Consider the following 15845-nt stretch of genomic DNA (forward strand, 5'->3'; position numbering starts at 1 on the left):
TTATTGTTTTGATATTCATATAAATAAAAACCCCACCTTATTATTTGCAATATTTTTAGAACCCATATTACCCATTAATAGATTTAATAATGGATAGTAATCTAAAACAATGTAGACACGGGTATATGAAAAATTTATCTAAAAATTTTGGTTTGAAAGTAGCTATTAGATCTACGTGGTATATTTTTAATAATAAATACATTATTTAACACATGGCAACATTGTACAGTAATAGAATTATTGATTTTTCGTTTGACAACTGGCTGGCTTGAAATAAAAAACATCGAACATAGTTTATTGTTCAGTCCTTAGAATTGTTTTATTTATTGCTGACTTATCTAATTCTTTGGTAATTAAAGTAAAATGAGTGAATTAAGACACCGGAGGGGTGACGGTGATGGGAACGAAAAAGTAGAAACTGCTGGAGAATCCGATCATGTAAAATATAAATATTAATTGAATTTTATAAAGCAACCTGTTTGATATCGAGTCGTAATGAATAATTATATTTATAATGGTTCTCTAGGTGGATTCTGAGGAGGAAAAGGTATTAGAAGAAAAGTATGTGGATGAATTAGCAAAATCGCTGCCTCAAGGAACGGACAAGACTCCGGAGATTCTGGATTCGGCGCTTTCTGGACTTTCATCGCGGTAAGGAATATTTGAATTTATACGTAGGGAGATATCCTCTTAAGTCACAAATATCAAAACATTTCTTTTATTTAATACGCACATAATTTTTCCTCAATTATATAGTGTGTTATTTGTAATTTATAGTATTATTTATTGACTCGAGAGTTGAATTCAATTAAAAAATATTTTTGTCTTTTGTCATTATAAAATTTATAATTAATTTTTGTTAAGGTTTTTTATATAGAAGAAATAGTTAATATGTATTAGTATTAATATGTAGTAAATTTGCTGTAAGGGGAAGTGTTTATTAAGCAACCTAAATACTATGTAGATGGAGGAACTGGGTCATCAGAGGCATATTCACCTGGTTGATGATTGGAGGTTTCTGCCTTCTCATATATGGTGGGCCATTGGCTCTAATGATAACGGTATGTTAGTGATATTATACAATTTAAGTTATATATATAATTAAAGATAGGAAAATATTGTTTTTTTATGAATATCCATCTTGAGGTGAGTGCAGGCCATATAACAGTAGTGAGACAATATATATACAGATATTACTAAACACTTTGTAATCAAACATACTAATATAAGAGCTCAATGTAGATAGATTAATAACTTCAAAAAATGCGACTAGAGCCTTACTTAAACTATTCTAATAAAAGAATGCATAAGAGTATGGAGGACATAGTTTTTTATTATATTTAAGATTCAAACTGAATGTAGGGCTTAGCAAAGGATAAAAATCATGATGGCAATGTTGTGTTGGAGTCAAATGAGAATATTAAGATAATATATCTAGAATAAAAAATATATATATATATATATATATATATATTAGTCTCAGTTTAGAAGTATGTAAACACAGTTGTGGTTATCATTCCCAGGTACTCTGTGTTCAAGTGAAGTGTTTTGAGGAGATCATCAACATTGGGTATGCTGTATACCGAGTCCATGGCTTGCCGTGGTTCCGCTCCCTCTCCTGGTACTTCCTGTTGACTTCCAACTATTTCTTCTACGGCGAGAACCTGATTGATTACTTCGGGGTTGTCATCAACAGAACGGTAAGTAGTTTTTAAATGAAGCGACGAAGTATTATATATGTAATTACATTTTCTTTCATTGTATATGAGAATAAAAAAAATAATATTAATATTAATAAGTTATCTTGTTGCCTAATGAGGTTTTCTTATCAATAAACTATACAAACTCTTTGTAAGAACCATAAATTTGTTTTTGTTTTTGGACTTAAATTAATTTCTAATGATTTTGTTAATTATAAGTAGGAAGCATTTATATATTTCTATAATATTTCCGAACGGTTTGTTTGCTTGTGATTATTTTTATTATATATTTTTTTTTTACAATTTGCAGGTTATTTTAAAATTTTTTCATTTATATAGTTTTCAATTTAGTAAACAAATAACTCTGGCTATTGCTTATGTGTGTGTGAAAAAGAACAACTTTCTATATAATTAAAATTATACACCCAATCAACTACATGTATACAGTATACCTATATTAAAAAATAAAAGTCGATATGACTAATACTTTTGTCAACATTCGATACGATTTCAAATTAGTCGAGTGTCAGAATCAAGGTTAAACCAATTAGAGAGATTCACTCTATATCCAATAGCAGTAAAACGTGGTGTTTGTGAGTTAATCACGTTAAAATATAACATTATTAACAACCACTAAATAATATATAAATAACCTTGGATCAATTTGATTATGTAATGGATCATTTTTATGAATTCTCGTGATTGAAGTAAACTAATCCATTTACTGATATTTTTCTAAAAATCCCAAGAGCCCGGTTCTAATTTATTGTTTCCCATCACTATACGAGTTTTAAGTTCTATATGGCAACATTTATATTTTTCTGTAAAACCTAGTGTAGACGAATTTAAACCTTATTGTATAGTTAAAAGGTTACAAATACTATGGGTTGTAAAGATTATAGGCTTAAGTTTTAATCTATTCTCTAAATGGATTTATCCTTAAATATATGATTTTAAAGATATCATTGCATTAGCGAAATGTTAGAATAATGAACAATGTTATAATTAATTATTAATGACTTATGATGAGAATGTTTCGTAAATAAGCTTCGGCATCCTTGAAGAAAAGTATTATTAGGCGTGTTTAATGTTATTGCAAATTAAACTCTAATTGTGGGCCATAGAGTACTTAATCCGATGACGTATTATTTAATTGGCCTTACTTAATACCTAAATGTATGCATGAAATATAACAAGTTTATAAAGCGTGTCATTTTGTGTGCGTTGTGCATGTTTGTTGTTTATGTATAAAATATTCAATAAACAGTTCTCACGTAAGATATGACCAATATACATTATTTATAAACAGACATTATTACAACGCTCTCCTCAGAGATTATATCTGAAAGGGCCTAATGTTTCCGCTATACTTATATGTGACTAGTACTTAGTATAACTTTTCAATGATTCTTATCGATTATCTATAGTTCAAACGTTATTTATTCATTATTGAATATGTATATTGAAATTTTTTATTTGTGCTGAGGTGAATAACAATCGACTCACTCCAATACGCGAATTTTGAATCTGTTGCTTTTATGTTTGGACTTCAAAGTCAAAACAAAAGGCGGGAAAATGATCAAAGATGGCGGAAATAATATACGCACATGTGTCCAATGAGTCAATTATAATAAGATCTAAGACTTTCGCGAGTATTAATTTAAATGAATCTAATATTTTCAGATTACTACGCGTATTTTATTATTTAAAAAAAAAAACTACATACTCCCGACGATTCGGTTACTTTGCAGCAACCGTGATCACGGACAGACGAGATGTGCCATGTGATCACTGTTATGTATCACTGGAGTATGTAGTTTTTTTTTAATAATAAAATACGCGTAGTAATCCGAAAATATTAGTTTCATTTAATTGAGTCATTTTTGTCAGTCTGAGATATTTCCATATACCGGGATCGTGAAGAGTAAGTATGTTCCAGGACTACCTCCGTTTCCTGGTGACGTACCACCGCTTCATATCCTTCAGCCTGTACTGCGTCGGCTTCGTCTGGTTCGTCCTCTCCCTGGTCAAGAGGTACTACATGAGACAGTTCAGCCTTTTCGCTTGGACCCACGTGGCGCTGCTCATCGTTGTCACACAGAGCTACCTCATCATACAGAACATTTTCGAAGGTGAGCTCTATAGTCTATAGTCTGTACCGCAAGTGGAGTACCCTTACCTTAAATATACATTTACGATATTTATATTGTCTATAGTCATAGAGAAATTTTGTCTATGGTTCATATATGAAGTTTAGGTATGGTTTAATGTTGCCATATATTTTTAATAAAATCAACCTTTTGTAAATCTATTGTCAAAATATCTTCGTGATATCTTAATCATTGCGGTTCATCATTTCTTTAATACCAGATGCTGTTTTGACAATGTTAAGGTTATTTTAAAGCTAGTTTTATTATAATATAAAAAATGCCGTTTTTCATACGATCTCATATAAATCTCACGTTATATTTTTTCACTCATACATCATACATAGTCACGTGTGTACAATGTATGGGACTGAATAATCAAGATACTATTTTTCTTTTGTTTGTACTATTATTATAAAAAGAAGTCGGTTAATAACCCTATATTTTATAATGTTTATAAAGATTATTCAAGCTCATTTTGCGTCCACTTTTTTTTTTATATTATCTAAATTTATTTTTAATCAAAAAATATTTACAAAATGTACATATTACTACATAATTAAATTTTATCTTAAACGTCAATAGTAAATTATTTTCTCGATAAATGTCAGTCAAAAAACTAATAAATTAAAACCATGTTTTACTAAACATCTCGATGAAATATAGGAATCACTCGCTGTTACTCAACAACAGCTATAAAAATATGTCCCGTATGTTTGTTCGTTGTATTAAACGATAGTGGAAAGTGGCCCACCTTCAAATATATCGTCTATATATAGCGGAAACTATTGATGCAACGGTGTTGTAGGTCATCGGGGTCGCAGATTAATACCGTTTGGTATTTGGTATTTACTCTATATGTACTACATAGGTTTGATACTCTCAGGTTAGGTTACACTTGGCAAATTATTATTTACTTTAAAGGAATACTTTACTTTTTTTGTCACTGCAGACTGTATATAATTTTTAACTGCGCAGAGTCTTTTAAATTTTATAAGAAATGATTTCGTATCTTTAAACTCATTTACAATAAATAATTGATTAACTAACTTCAACCTTATACATTTATTCAATAAATGAAATATAAAATCTAAAATGTCTTAAAGAAATGTATTAATTAAAAATAATATTTAACACAAAAAGTCCGTATATATATTAAAGACTTAATGGTTAAGATTCTTATCTTCGTCCGGAGTAAACCCATGAGTTCGATTTTTAAAAAATTAACTATGGCAAGCAAGGTTCAGTGACCTTACCAGGGGTGGTACTATAGTCAAACAAAACTGATAGTCACCGGTTTTCCATTCATAAACCGTCACCTACGTATGACAGTATCAACGTAGATACATATACGAACGATATGATTAAAGATAAGGGAATAGTTCAAAATCAATAGCAACACAGCACGCACTCCGTCTGTATTTCGTTTTGTATAGCAAACATAAAAATATATACAGCGGCGATACCAATAGACGGTGGCTAGACATAAGTAATGCTGTTTAATAAAGCCACTTAATGCTGATAAATTGTTTGTGACACGTTCATTACTGTGACGTAGGGTTGTCACCGTTCAATAATAAATATATAACAGACATATATGAATTAATAATATGTATTTTGTTAAGAAAATTATTTCTTAATTTTTTTTAACGTTTTACATAGATGAGATTATGAAACGCATTAATTTTATCACTCTTATAAAAGTTATTTCAATACACGCTTAAAGTTATTTAGTTTACGATGTAATGTTTAAATTATTGTTTATTATACACGTAAAATTTTAACACAATATGGATACCAAACGTGACGTGCACGATGAGGCAGCGTTCTAAATTAGGAAAACACATTATATTCTAAACAATGTTTTATTTTGAGATCACTTTATCCGTGATTCAATCTATCTTTGCCTTGTTGTTACGCGTGTTGTACAGATTTATAACATTACTATGTATGACTTATACGTATTACTATATTCTGTATTAGACTACTTTACGTGAATGCAATAGTTTTATATAAACTGGATAAGGCATAGAAAATTATATTATAATCCGCCCGCAAATCTGTGCTGGGAGGTCAGATATAAAAAGTTATATCCTTATTATAGAAGTACCTCTACAGTCTACACTCCAGTCTAACGGACGCAATGTATTACAGTGTGACCGTTTGAAATGGTCATTCGAGTTAAGCTGAATCTGGCTCGTTCTGACCTTGGATGGGTGGCCATTAATCGTGACAACTAAAATAAATTTCTCTTAATTCTCACTTTCTGTGTAGAAATTTTTGATTTTACGTAAAATTAACAATTCCTGAATTTGTCATTTACATTAATATACTAACAAGGGAGACGAAAAACACAGTAGGTACATATATACTTATTCATTAATTGTACTCCCAATACTAGCTAGTAAAAGAGATGTAATATTTTTACTCGTTGCTATGCTCAAAAAAATCGATTACTGTATTCCCAAAAACGTCATTAACATATTAATATAAAAATTTATGTCGTTTATCATTAAAGTAAGTAACTCAATTGCATCTGTCACGGTGATGTTCTGTAGATTTTAATATAAAAACACTGAAAGGTAACTAGCGAGCGTTCTCTCTATGACATTGTCACCATAAACATGGAACTAGCAATGAATAGAATCCCGATATGGTGACGTGAATAGATGACGGTGGGACTTATACGATTGTTTCGCTATTATAACAGAATACCTATTATATTGAGAGATATGTTTTACATTTTCTATTCTTAAGACTAGTTTACACTATTGAATGCTACGGAATTAACGGAAGGCATTTAACGAAATACGACATGTAATATGACACACAAACGGCCATAGTATTGGGAAAAAACAATTATTCCAGACAACAAAATTTGAGAGAATATTAATGTGGACCAAAGATAATAATATAACAACATACATATATACATAGAAATAGTCAATAATGTGAAGTACATTATATATGCATACATTGTACGACATTTATATTGTATACAGTCGTAGAGAAATTTTGTCTATGGTCCATATATGAAGTTAGGCTAAGGCTTAATGTTGCCATATATTTTTAATAAAAGCAACCTATCTATATCCATTTATCGTTCCTCCTATGTTTATCATCATAAAAATGATGACTGTCTACGAAATGGTGTTTTTCAAAGTCAAATATTCCAAACTTTAGTTTTGTGAATAGTGAACTCATTGCTGTATTAATTATGTAACTGGCTTTATTATAAATCATACCTGCTCTGTAACTGTATTATATAAACAATACACCAATTTAGTTTCTGGGTCAATAGGTTCGTATATATTCTCAATAAGTAAAGCTATGTACACATTTATAGAACTAAATACGCATTAGACCTTATAATAGTATATTAAAACAAGACTGTGCGAATAAAAGTAATGTTTTTTTTTTAATTATGTTAATAGTAATAAAGTCGTAAGTTATTTCAAAATATTCAAATGAAAACTGTTCCGCTTAGTATCATTGTATGTTAATATCTCGCCGCCCGTGTTAAAATCAAAGAACATGTTATTTAAACATGTCTCTTAATTATTCCGCACCAAATATTTTTTTTAATTGCTATTTTAAACTGAACGGGTAGAATATTTGTAATAAATTCCCTTATACAAGATTAGTTCAAAGAATATTAGTGCCTTTTTCATTCTTTAGTAGAAAACCAACAACATTAGATCTTCTATTTTTGATATGTATATTATATATATGCAGAATGCCGGCATATATCTCTATTTTAAATTAGGTATATATAATAAATAATTACTGGTTATGCTTCTTGATTTCAACTTTATATTCGCACGACGTTAATTCAGACGCCGAGCTGATGAGCTACGTAACCCGTCACGGTCTTTGGTTATTTTACGAAACATAATTCCTTCAACATCACTTAAACGTAAATCATATTTCTATACATAGCGTCCTATCAAAGACAAAGCAATCAAATATCTTCTTTTTTTTCTCTTTTCCACTACACTCGATTTCAAAATCGGACAAAAACAAAGTCATAGTAAATTTAAAAATGCGGTTACTTATCATCCCAATATATATTTCCTAGTGTATGGACCCTGAATAATATTTTTATGAAACGCTAACGATGTATTGTTAAGTTTTTCACTAGTATAAAATTATGGTATTAAAATTGTGGATGTGATTTTTTTTACAATGAGTTTTTTACGTCCTTGTAGGTCTCATCTGGTTCATAGTACCCGTTTCCATGATAATCTGTAATGACGTCATGGCTTACGTGTTCGGCTTCTTCTTCGGCAAGACACCTCTCATAAAACTCAGCCCCAAGAAGACCTGGGAGGGTTTCATCGGAGGCGGTTTCTCTACCGTTGTATTTGGCTTGGTGGTGAGTGAGATTTTTTTTTTATGCTAAAGGTGGCAAACGAGCAGACGGCCTACTTGTTGGGCAGTAGTCATCGTGGCCCATGGACATGGACGCCCATGGACGGATGAGTTGACAACCTTGGTTGTTGAGGAAGAGGAAAGGGTGGGATCAGGTAAAGCGCAACCGGCTCTCTCACTCATCGGAAGAAACGCAGCCATTAAAGACTACTTCACCCCGATCTCCTGTGAGAGGGTGGTAGTTCCCGGTCGAGCCAGTCCATGTTCGAGCTGTAGTAACTCTACCACAGCTAGGCCCTACCACTCTGTGAATTAGATTTAGATATCTATTGATTTATGTATGCCTTCCTATGGTGCTTGAATAGAATGAAGTAAATTACATATTTAGTCGTCATGTCGGTTTTAAATTGTCATTTGTTGAACATTGTGATGGTGTTCTGTATCTATAAATATTATTACTATCTATCCAATAAGAGCTAGAGGAAAAAGAAATTTTTAAATATTTATATTGTATAGAATAAAGAATAAAAACTATATAAGATAGAATACAGAATAGAAGTTTCCAGTAAATAGTGAAAAGCCAAAAGAACAAACTATAAACAATATATAACAAATATCCCATTTTCAACTATTGTGTGCTAACAATGATACATGAGAAGAAACTGAGTTCTGATCAGAAATAATTAACATCTTCAATAATGTTCCAGCTATCCTACCTCATGTCTCAGTACCCATACCTGGTCTGTCCCATCGAGTACTCGGAGTCCCTGGGCATGACCATGGACTGTGAACCCTCGGGGCTGTTCCGTCTCCAGGAGTACACCACGCCGGCCTTCATGCTGCCGCTTGTGAGGGCCGTTAGTGACGTCATTACCGCCGACCATAACTTAACCAACATAAACATTGTAGAAATATCATCTGACTTACAATTCATTATTTTTTTTTTATAAATGGCCAGTCGTTTTGTAGTTTTCATCTCATCAATGTTAACTACACACTACTCAGCTTACTTTACTAGTAGTTTGTAAGTCATCAATATTTAATAATGCTTTATATACATGTATAATTTCAGTTTGGTCGTGAGAAGATCAACTTGTATCCTTTCATGATCCACTCTCTCGCTCTGAGCATCTTCAGCTCTGTGATCGGACCTTTCGGTGGCTTTTTTGCTTCTGGCTTCAAGAGAGCTTTCAAGATAAAGGTCGGTCATAACACCTTAGAACATATAACTTTAAGTACGTTTAATCCACCTCTAAGACATTTCTACACGTCATTTATTTATAGATATGTATTTAAGGTTAATATTATATAAGTATACTTATTCAATACACAGTTATTCTAATAAGTGGACGGTAGATAATGTTATCCATGGTGGACTTAAAATACACATCAAACGACTATGTTTGAGGAAATTATTATACAAACACCACAGATTGGTACAGTTGAGGATAACTTTTGGTCTATTGATAAAATATTTATCAGGAACTATTCTGTATTTATATATTAAAAACCAAATAAATGTAATATTATTTAAATCCATCCCGACTAGTTTCAAATATCTTTACCAACTGCCTGGGAGTTGTTGACGCCACATGTATGTAGCATCATCACAATTTATTCTAGATATAATGAACTGAAATCTGAAAAATAATAAAAATGTATGTAAATTTTTCAATTATTATATCTTCAATAAGTGTAACCACCCATCCCCCGACCAGCGTCTGCTAGTGTTGTTTGTATCAAAATAGCTACACAATTATCACATGAAAGTTATTTACTACCTCATGTATTTACCAATTAACTATATAATTAATAGTAGAATAAAAAAAATTTAGAAGGATTTTTAAATATTTAAGTTAGATTTCATATAGAGGTAAAGATTGTTTTTTTTTTTTGTCAAACTTTCAGGATTTCGGTGACGTCATCCCCGGCCACGGCGGCATCATGGATCGTTTCGACTGCCAGTTCCTGATGGCGACCTTCGTGAACGTCTACATTACCAGCTTTATTAGAACCGCCACACCGCAGAAACTACTGCAACAGGTATACTGAAAAAAACGAGGGTAGGAACAGAGACAAGGGACCTCCTTAAATTGGGCTACCTACCCCCATATGAAATATATGATTTCTGAAAATAATTATGGTTACACCAAAAAATAAAAAACTATTTGGGGTAGTTTGAGTACCCCCTTATGGGTAATGGATTACCTTAAACCCAATTTTGGGTTACTTTATTGTCCATAATGAAAAAGTAATTTTGCACAACTTATTGCTGCAGAATTACTAAGTACTAAGTCCGCCATTGATTAATTTTAGGCAGTAAAGAATAAATAATTTAATATCATAGCTGGAAAAATTATCAAATGAAACAAAAACAAACACTCAACTTGTAAGCAAAGGAAATAATGAACTTGTCATTATAACTTAGAACAGTCGATGTGTCAAAGACAAATGAAAGAAACATTTAAAATAATCTGCTACTTACGTTTCAATCGTTTCATTACTTAATGGATTATATTTTTTTAATGAGACAATTTGTACATATAAATAAACATATATATAATCCTGTATGTGTGTTACGGGTAATCCCCGAAACTATTATAACTGCATTGGCGGGACTTTTACTGGCGTATAGCTAATGGAATAACGAGTGACTTAGTATGTATTTTTTAAGGATTTTAATAATATAAATAATGAAAAATAACTATCCGCATGTATTCACGGACACATTTATTATATAATATGTAATTAAAATTTTCTATTTGCAGGTGTACAATCTGAAGCCAGAGCAACAGTTGCAGTTGTTCTACGCTCTGAAGGAGTCGCTCGAGAACAGGAACATCCTCAACCTGATACCTTAAAGGTGTCAGACATGTGTAGTGCGGGGTCACACTTGATGATAAATATAAAACAAAAAAAATATATATGACATCACTATATCATAACGTGTATTGTGTTGGTATTGTATATAAATTCTGACACACATATATATATGTATATATATATATATACAATACATTATGCAAGTATTTGAAAGCCCACCGAACAACAGTTGATGTGATCACTGGTGTGACACCGCACTAATACTTTACATATCCCAAATTTTGTTTGAAAATACATTACATTCTAGTCCTCAGTAACTATGTACTCAAACGTAAATACAGTTGTAATTCAAACGTCTCTGTGTGTTCGCTACACGACGATTAAGTTGTGACCTGACCAAGGTACCAGATGATTGAACAGATTGATAGATATTTATCTACCATATATATAAATATATATATATTCTGTATTCTGTACAAGATAAATGTATTAGAATTATATATGTATATATGGTCTAAAACACAACTCGAATTTTTTATTTTTCATAGCATATGTATTTTATATAAAATTTTATATAGTGTTATTATTATGGCGAATGTAACTATTATTTAACAAGGTTTTCAGTCTCCTTACTCTGAGTTTATGTTGTCACTATGCGAAACGTTTAACTTTTCATATAATGTAGCCTAGAAATACTATAATGTGCGAAGATTTATGATCTTTACTGTTAACGCTCCGTTTTTAGTCACGATCCGAACTCAGACTAAGGATACTGATATGAGGAAGGTATGTTTTGAGATCACTTCTATATATGTTACTAAATTATAACCTAACATATGTTTATATTTTTTTCAATGAGTTTTGTATGTCTATAAAAATTATCCTTTCTCGTTGGATCAAACAGGGAATATATGCATTTCTTTCTATAATTTAGACTGAAAAATTGACTGCTCTATCACGTGCTAAATATATTGTAAACGGTATTCCATTAATTTCGGACATTAATTTCATATATTTTTGTATGTATTTTACCTGAAATCCACTTGCGATACCTTCGCTTGGACGTCGGACGGAACCCTGAGTTAGTCGATTATGTATACGGGTTTTTATTAAGTATTTAATTATCGTACATGTGAATGTTTCCTTAATACAATACTCTGTGGAGGTTTTAATATAAAAAAAAGAATATACCGGCATTATGGGAAAATTAAAAAAAATATTTATATATAAATTGTCGCAAACATTATTTACTGTATCGGGCTTTGTTAGGTTTAATTCACAGTATGCGTATAGTTTAGTATGAAATCACTACGTTTGTAGAGTTGTTAAGTTTTTTTTTGTGTGATTTATTTGTGATTTTAAGTTACGTTGCGATATTTGTGTTGCTTTGCGTTTTTTGTTGTTTAAAATTGTTATTTATATTGAACTTAGCCTTTCTTATATAAATTTCACTTCTGTAGTTGAAGTGATTCAAAATGACTAGCTTAATAAATGTATCGTCTCAGTAAAGTATAATTTAAATTATTGTGCGGACCAAAAAAAGATGGTCGTTTTTTCCATATAATAACTGTTATGCGAATTAATTTAAATTTATTTGCCATAGGACAAAGCTGTACAGTTTGTTTATGCTAAATATTTATTATATGTTAAAACAAGAAGCGGTAGTCGATATTAATTCAATATGTCCTATACATCATAAAGAAATTTCCACGTATTCAAATAATCCCATCACTCTGATGTTAGTATTAAAATTTTGATGTTCGTAATTAGAATAGTAAGTGTATAGAATTTTATTGTCAGCTATTCATTGACTTGACCTGGCAACATCGAGTGTTGTCATGCCGTGGAGGTTTCATTACATGTCTCAGGAGAAATGTATCTATATTTGGTGTTGGCAACATTAAACTAGGTGGATGTTAGCTAATAGATTTTTTTTGTCTATGCTTCTATATATCTTTTTTGAATGGTCATAATAAAAAAAAAATCATCATGAAATAGAAATAAGATCTGATGAAATCGATATTTTAATCTGTTTTTATTTTTGTTCAAGAAATGTAACCATTAAACTATATGTGTATGTAGTTACGCTATGTGACGACGGTGTTTTCCTCATCTTTATTTATCTTATTGATTGATTGCATTCAGACGAATCCTCGTTATTATTAAGAGTTGGATTTCTACACAGATATATGTCGATTTCCTACACGAGTACTTTATTATAGATATGTGTCTAAATATAAATTTATTTATTAGTGAATCCTATTGAGCTAATTAAATTAATGATTCTTGTCTCCGTGTTTTTTATTTATAAACAATTTATAATAAAATAACCAGAAAAGTGTTCAAATACACTATCATAGAAAAGAGTCCAAAGACACTATCACAGAAAAGTGTTCAAATACACTATCATCCGAGTCCAAAGACACTATCACAGAAAAGTGTTCAAATACACTATCATAGAAAAGAGTCCAAAGACACTATCACAGAAAAGTGTTCAAATACACTATCATCCGAGTCCAAAGACACTATCACAGAAAAGTGTTCAAATACACTATCATCCGAGTCCAATGACACTATCACAGAAAAGTGTTCAAATACACTATCATAGAAAAGTGTCCAAAGACACTATCACAGAAAAGTGTCCAAAGACACTATCACAGAAAAGTGTTCAAATATACTATCATAGAAAAGTGTCCAAAGACACTATCACAGAAAAGTGTAAGATAAGATAAGCTAAGCTAAGATAAAGGATAACCAATAGACTATAGAATATGCATAGCTACTAAAGCCTTGCCTAACATCTGGCTACCTTAGGTGGGAGGATGAATTCTTTTCGAGAATGAATTTCGAGCCTTATGTTCTCCTCCAAGAAAAATTTTAATATATGAACGGTATGTAGATGACGCCTTCACAATTTTAAATAAAAATAAATTATCTGCATTTCTGAACCACCTTAATTCTATCAATAGCAAGATTCAGTTTACTATAGAATTAGAGACAAATAATTCTTTAGCTTTCCTTGATATACTTGTCATTAGGAATCCTGACAATATTTTGGGACGCACTGTTTATAAGAAACCCACACATACGGATAGGTATCTCAATGGTAACACACACCACCACCCTATCCAATTAGCTACCGGTGGCAAAATCTTTGTTACAGAGAGCCCAACAACTTTGTGATGCTGACCCCCTAGAAGCCGCGCCGCAGCATGTAAAACATGCTTTCACCACCAAGAACCTGCCCGTGCCTCGCCAGCATCGCAAGAACCACTTGAAGCCACCCACAGTTAAGCGACAACCTGCGATATTACCATATATGAAGGGAGTTACTGACAGAATAGGCAACATCTTGAAGAAAGTTTCGATCAAGACTATATGCAAACCACAAAAGAGGATGAGCTAATTCTTGAGACCTACCAAGAGTACCATTCCTTTAAAACAAGCGGGTGTATACAAACTCGATTGTGACTGTGGTTAGTCATTTGACAAAGAGGAACATCGTAACAAGGGTGAAAGAATGTCTCAGACATTAAAAATAGGCGCGCGTCAAGTCAGCAGTGTACGAACCACAATGGACGAACCAGGCCACTACATTCGGTTGGATAAACCACAGATCCTCGCTCGTGAACAGGTACATACTGAGATTAATCCGCAAGGCTATTGAAATTAAAAAAAAAATTACAATTTTAATAGAGAAGATGGTTGGAATCTGCCGTGACCACACCGCAGCACCACGAGACACAGTGACCACATTCTGCAAGCATAAAGAGCGGTACGCCAGAAAATTAAAGAATCGTTGGCGGTAGATGATAAATAACAAGACCAACTGACAAACATTCACATGACGTCTACCCGTGATCACGGTTGCTGCAAAGTAACCGAAACGTGGGGAGTATGTAATTTTTAAAAATAATAAAATACGCATAGTATACCGAATTAGTTTCATTTAAATGAATACTCGCGAAGGTCTTGGATCTCATGACCTCCATGAAACTTGTTGTGCTAAACAGAGCGAGGCGGTACTTCAGTCCGGGGTTAAAAATTATTGCTGTATGAAGAGAGAGTCTAATGGAACATGGTGTACTGCTCTCATCTCTTTTCTGGTGCACTCACATACCGACTTGGACTTTTTGATTTCGTCTACAAACTGGCTGTGAGAATTTTGGGCGATGCCGTGGTCTCAGCCGGTTTAAAACCGTTAACTCTTAGACAGAGAAACTTCCTCCAGCAATCACTGTCGCAGTAAAATAAACTACCTGCTGAGGTTTTGCCAAGTTACCACAGTATGTGATACTCCAAGAGAGGAATGGAAAGGTACTTGAAGGGTTGGCAATGCCCATGACATGTGACACTTCTGGTAATGCAGGATCCCAAAGGTTACGGCGACCGCTTAACATCAGACGCGCCGTAAGCTTGTTTTTCGTCGCTGTGGTATAAAAAAAAACGTTACATTAATATATATGTATATAAATGCTAACAGCTTGTAGCGACTACTCGTCTTTCCTGTTTAAATGCTCCAATGAACGATATAGTTTTCTGTTATTTTTAATTTTGTATATTTCATAGTCAATAATTTTTTACCAAATAATTCACAATCCTCAACATCTTAACTGAATCACATTATAAATCGGAAGGTTTTCAGTCAGTCTAGTTCTAACGCGTCTCGGTTCGTTCCCACGCTACTTACGTAATTTTTGACGACACGAAATTTTAAATGTCGTGTCGTTCATAGTGTATGTATTTAACTACGATTTAAATACTTTGATATAACTCTGTGATTCATAGTTACGTTCACTTAATG

At 32.1% G+C, this 15845-nt stretch overlaps 1 protein-coding gene across 2 annotated transcripts; it reads left to right on the top strand.

Moving 5' to 3' along the window:
- The first annotated feature begins 241 nt into the window (after window positions 1-241).
- On the top strand, window positions 242-13332 carry LOC116765604 (phosphatidate cytidylyltransferase, photoreceptor-specific). Of its 2 annotated transcripts, none has more exons than XM_032655134.2 (10): window positions 242-438; window positions 527-651; window positions 965-1061; window positions 1524-1700; window positions 3640-3832; window positions 8056-8222; window positions 8926-9075; window positions 9291-9419; window positions 10127-10261; window positions 10987-13332. In XM_032655134.2, exons 1-10 carry the CDS (start codon window positions 364-366, stop codon window positions 11077-11079), a joined length of 1341 nt encoding a protein of 446 aa, XP_032511025.1. In that variant the 5' UTR covers window positions 242-363; the 3' UTR covers window positions 11080-13332. The 2 variants fall into 2 exon arrangements, with proteins under 2 accessions (XP_032511025.1, XP_032511026.1); XM_032655135.2 differs by having other exon boundaries at window positions 8926-9066.
- Window positions 13333-15845: the final 2513 nt, after the last annotated feature.

Source organism: Danaus plexippus, chromosome 11 (assembly GCF_018135715.1).
Source record: "Danaus plexippus chromosome 11, MEX_DaPlex, whole genome shotgun sequence".
In the NCBI taxonomy this organism is placed as follows: domain Eukaryota; kingdom Metazoa; phylum Arthropoda; class Insecta; order Lepidoptera; family Nymphalidae; genus Danaus; species Danaus plexippus.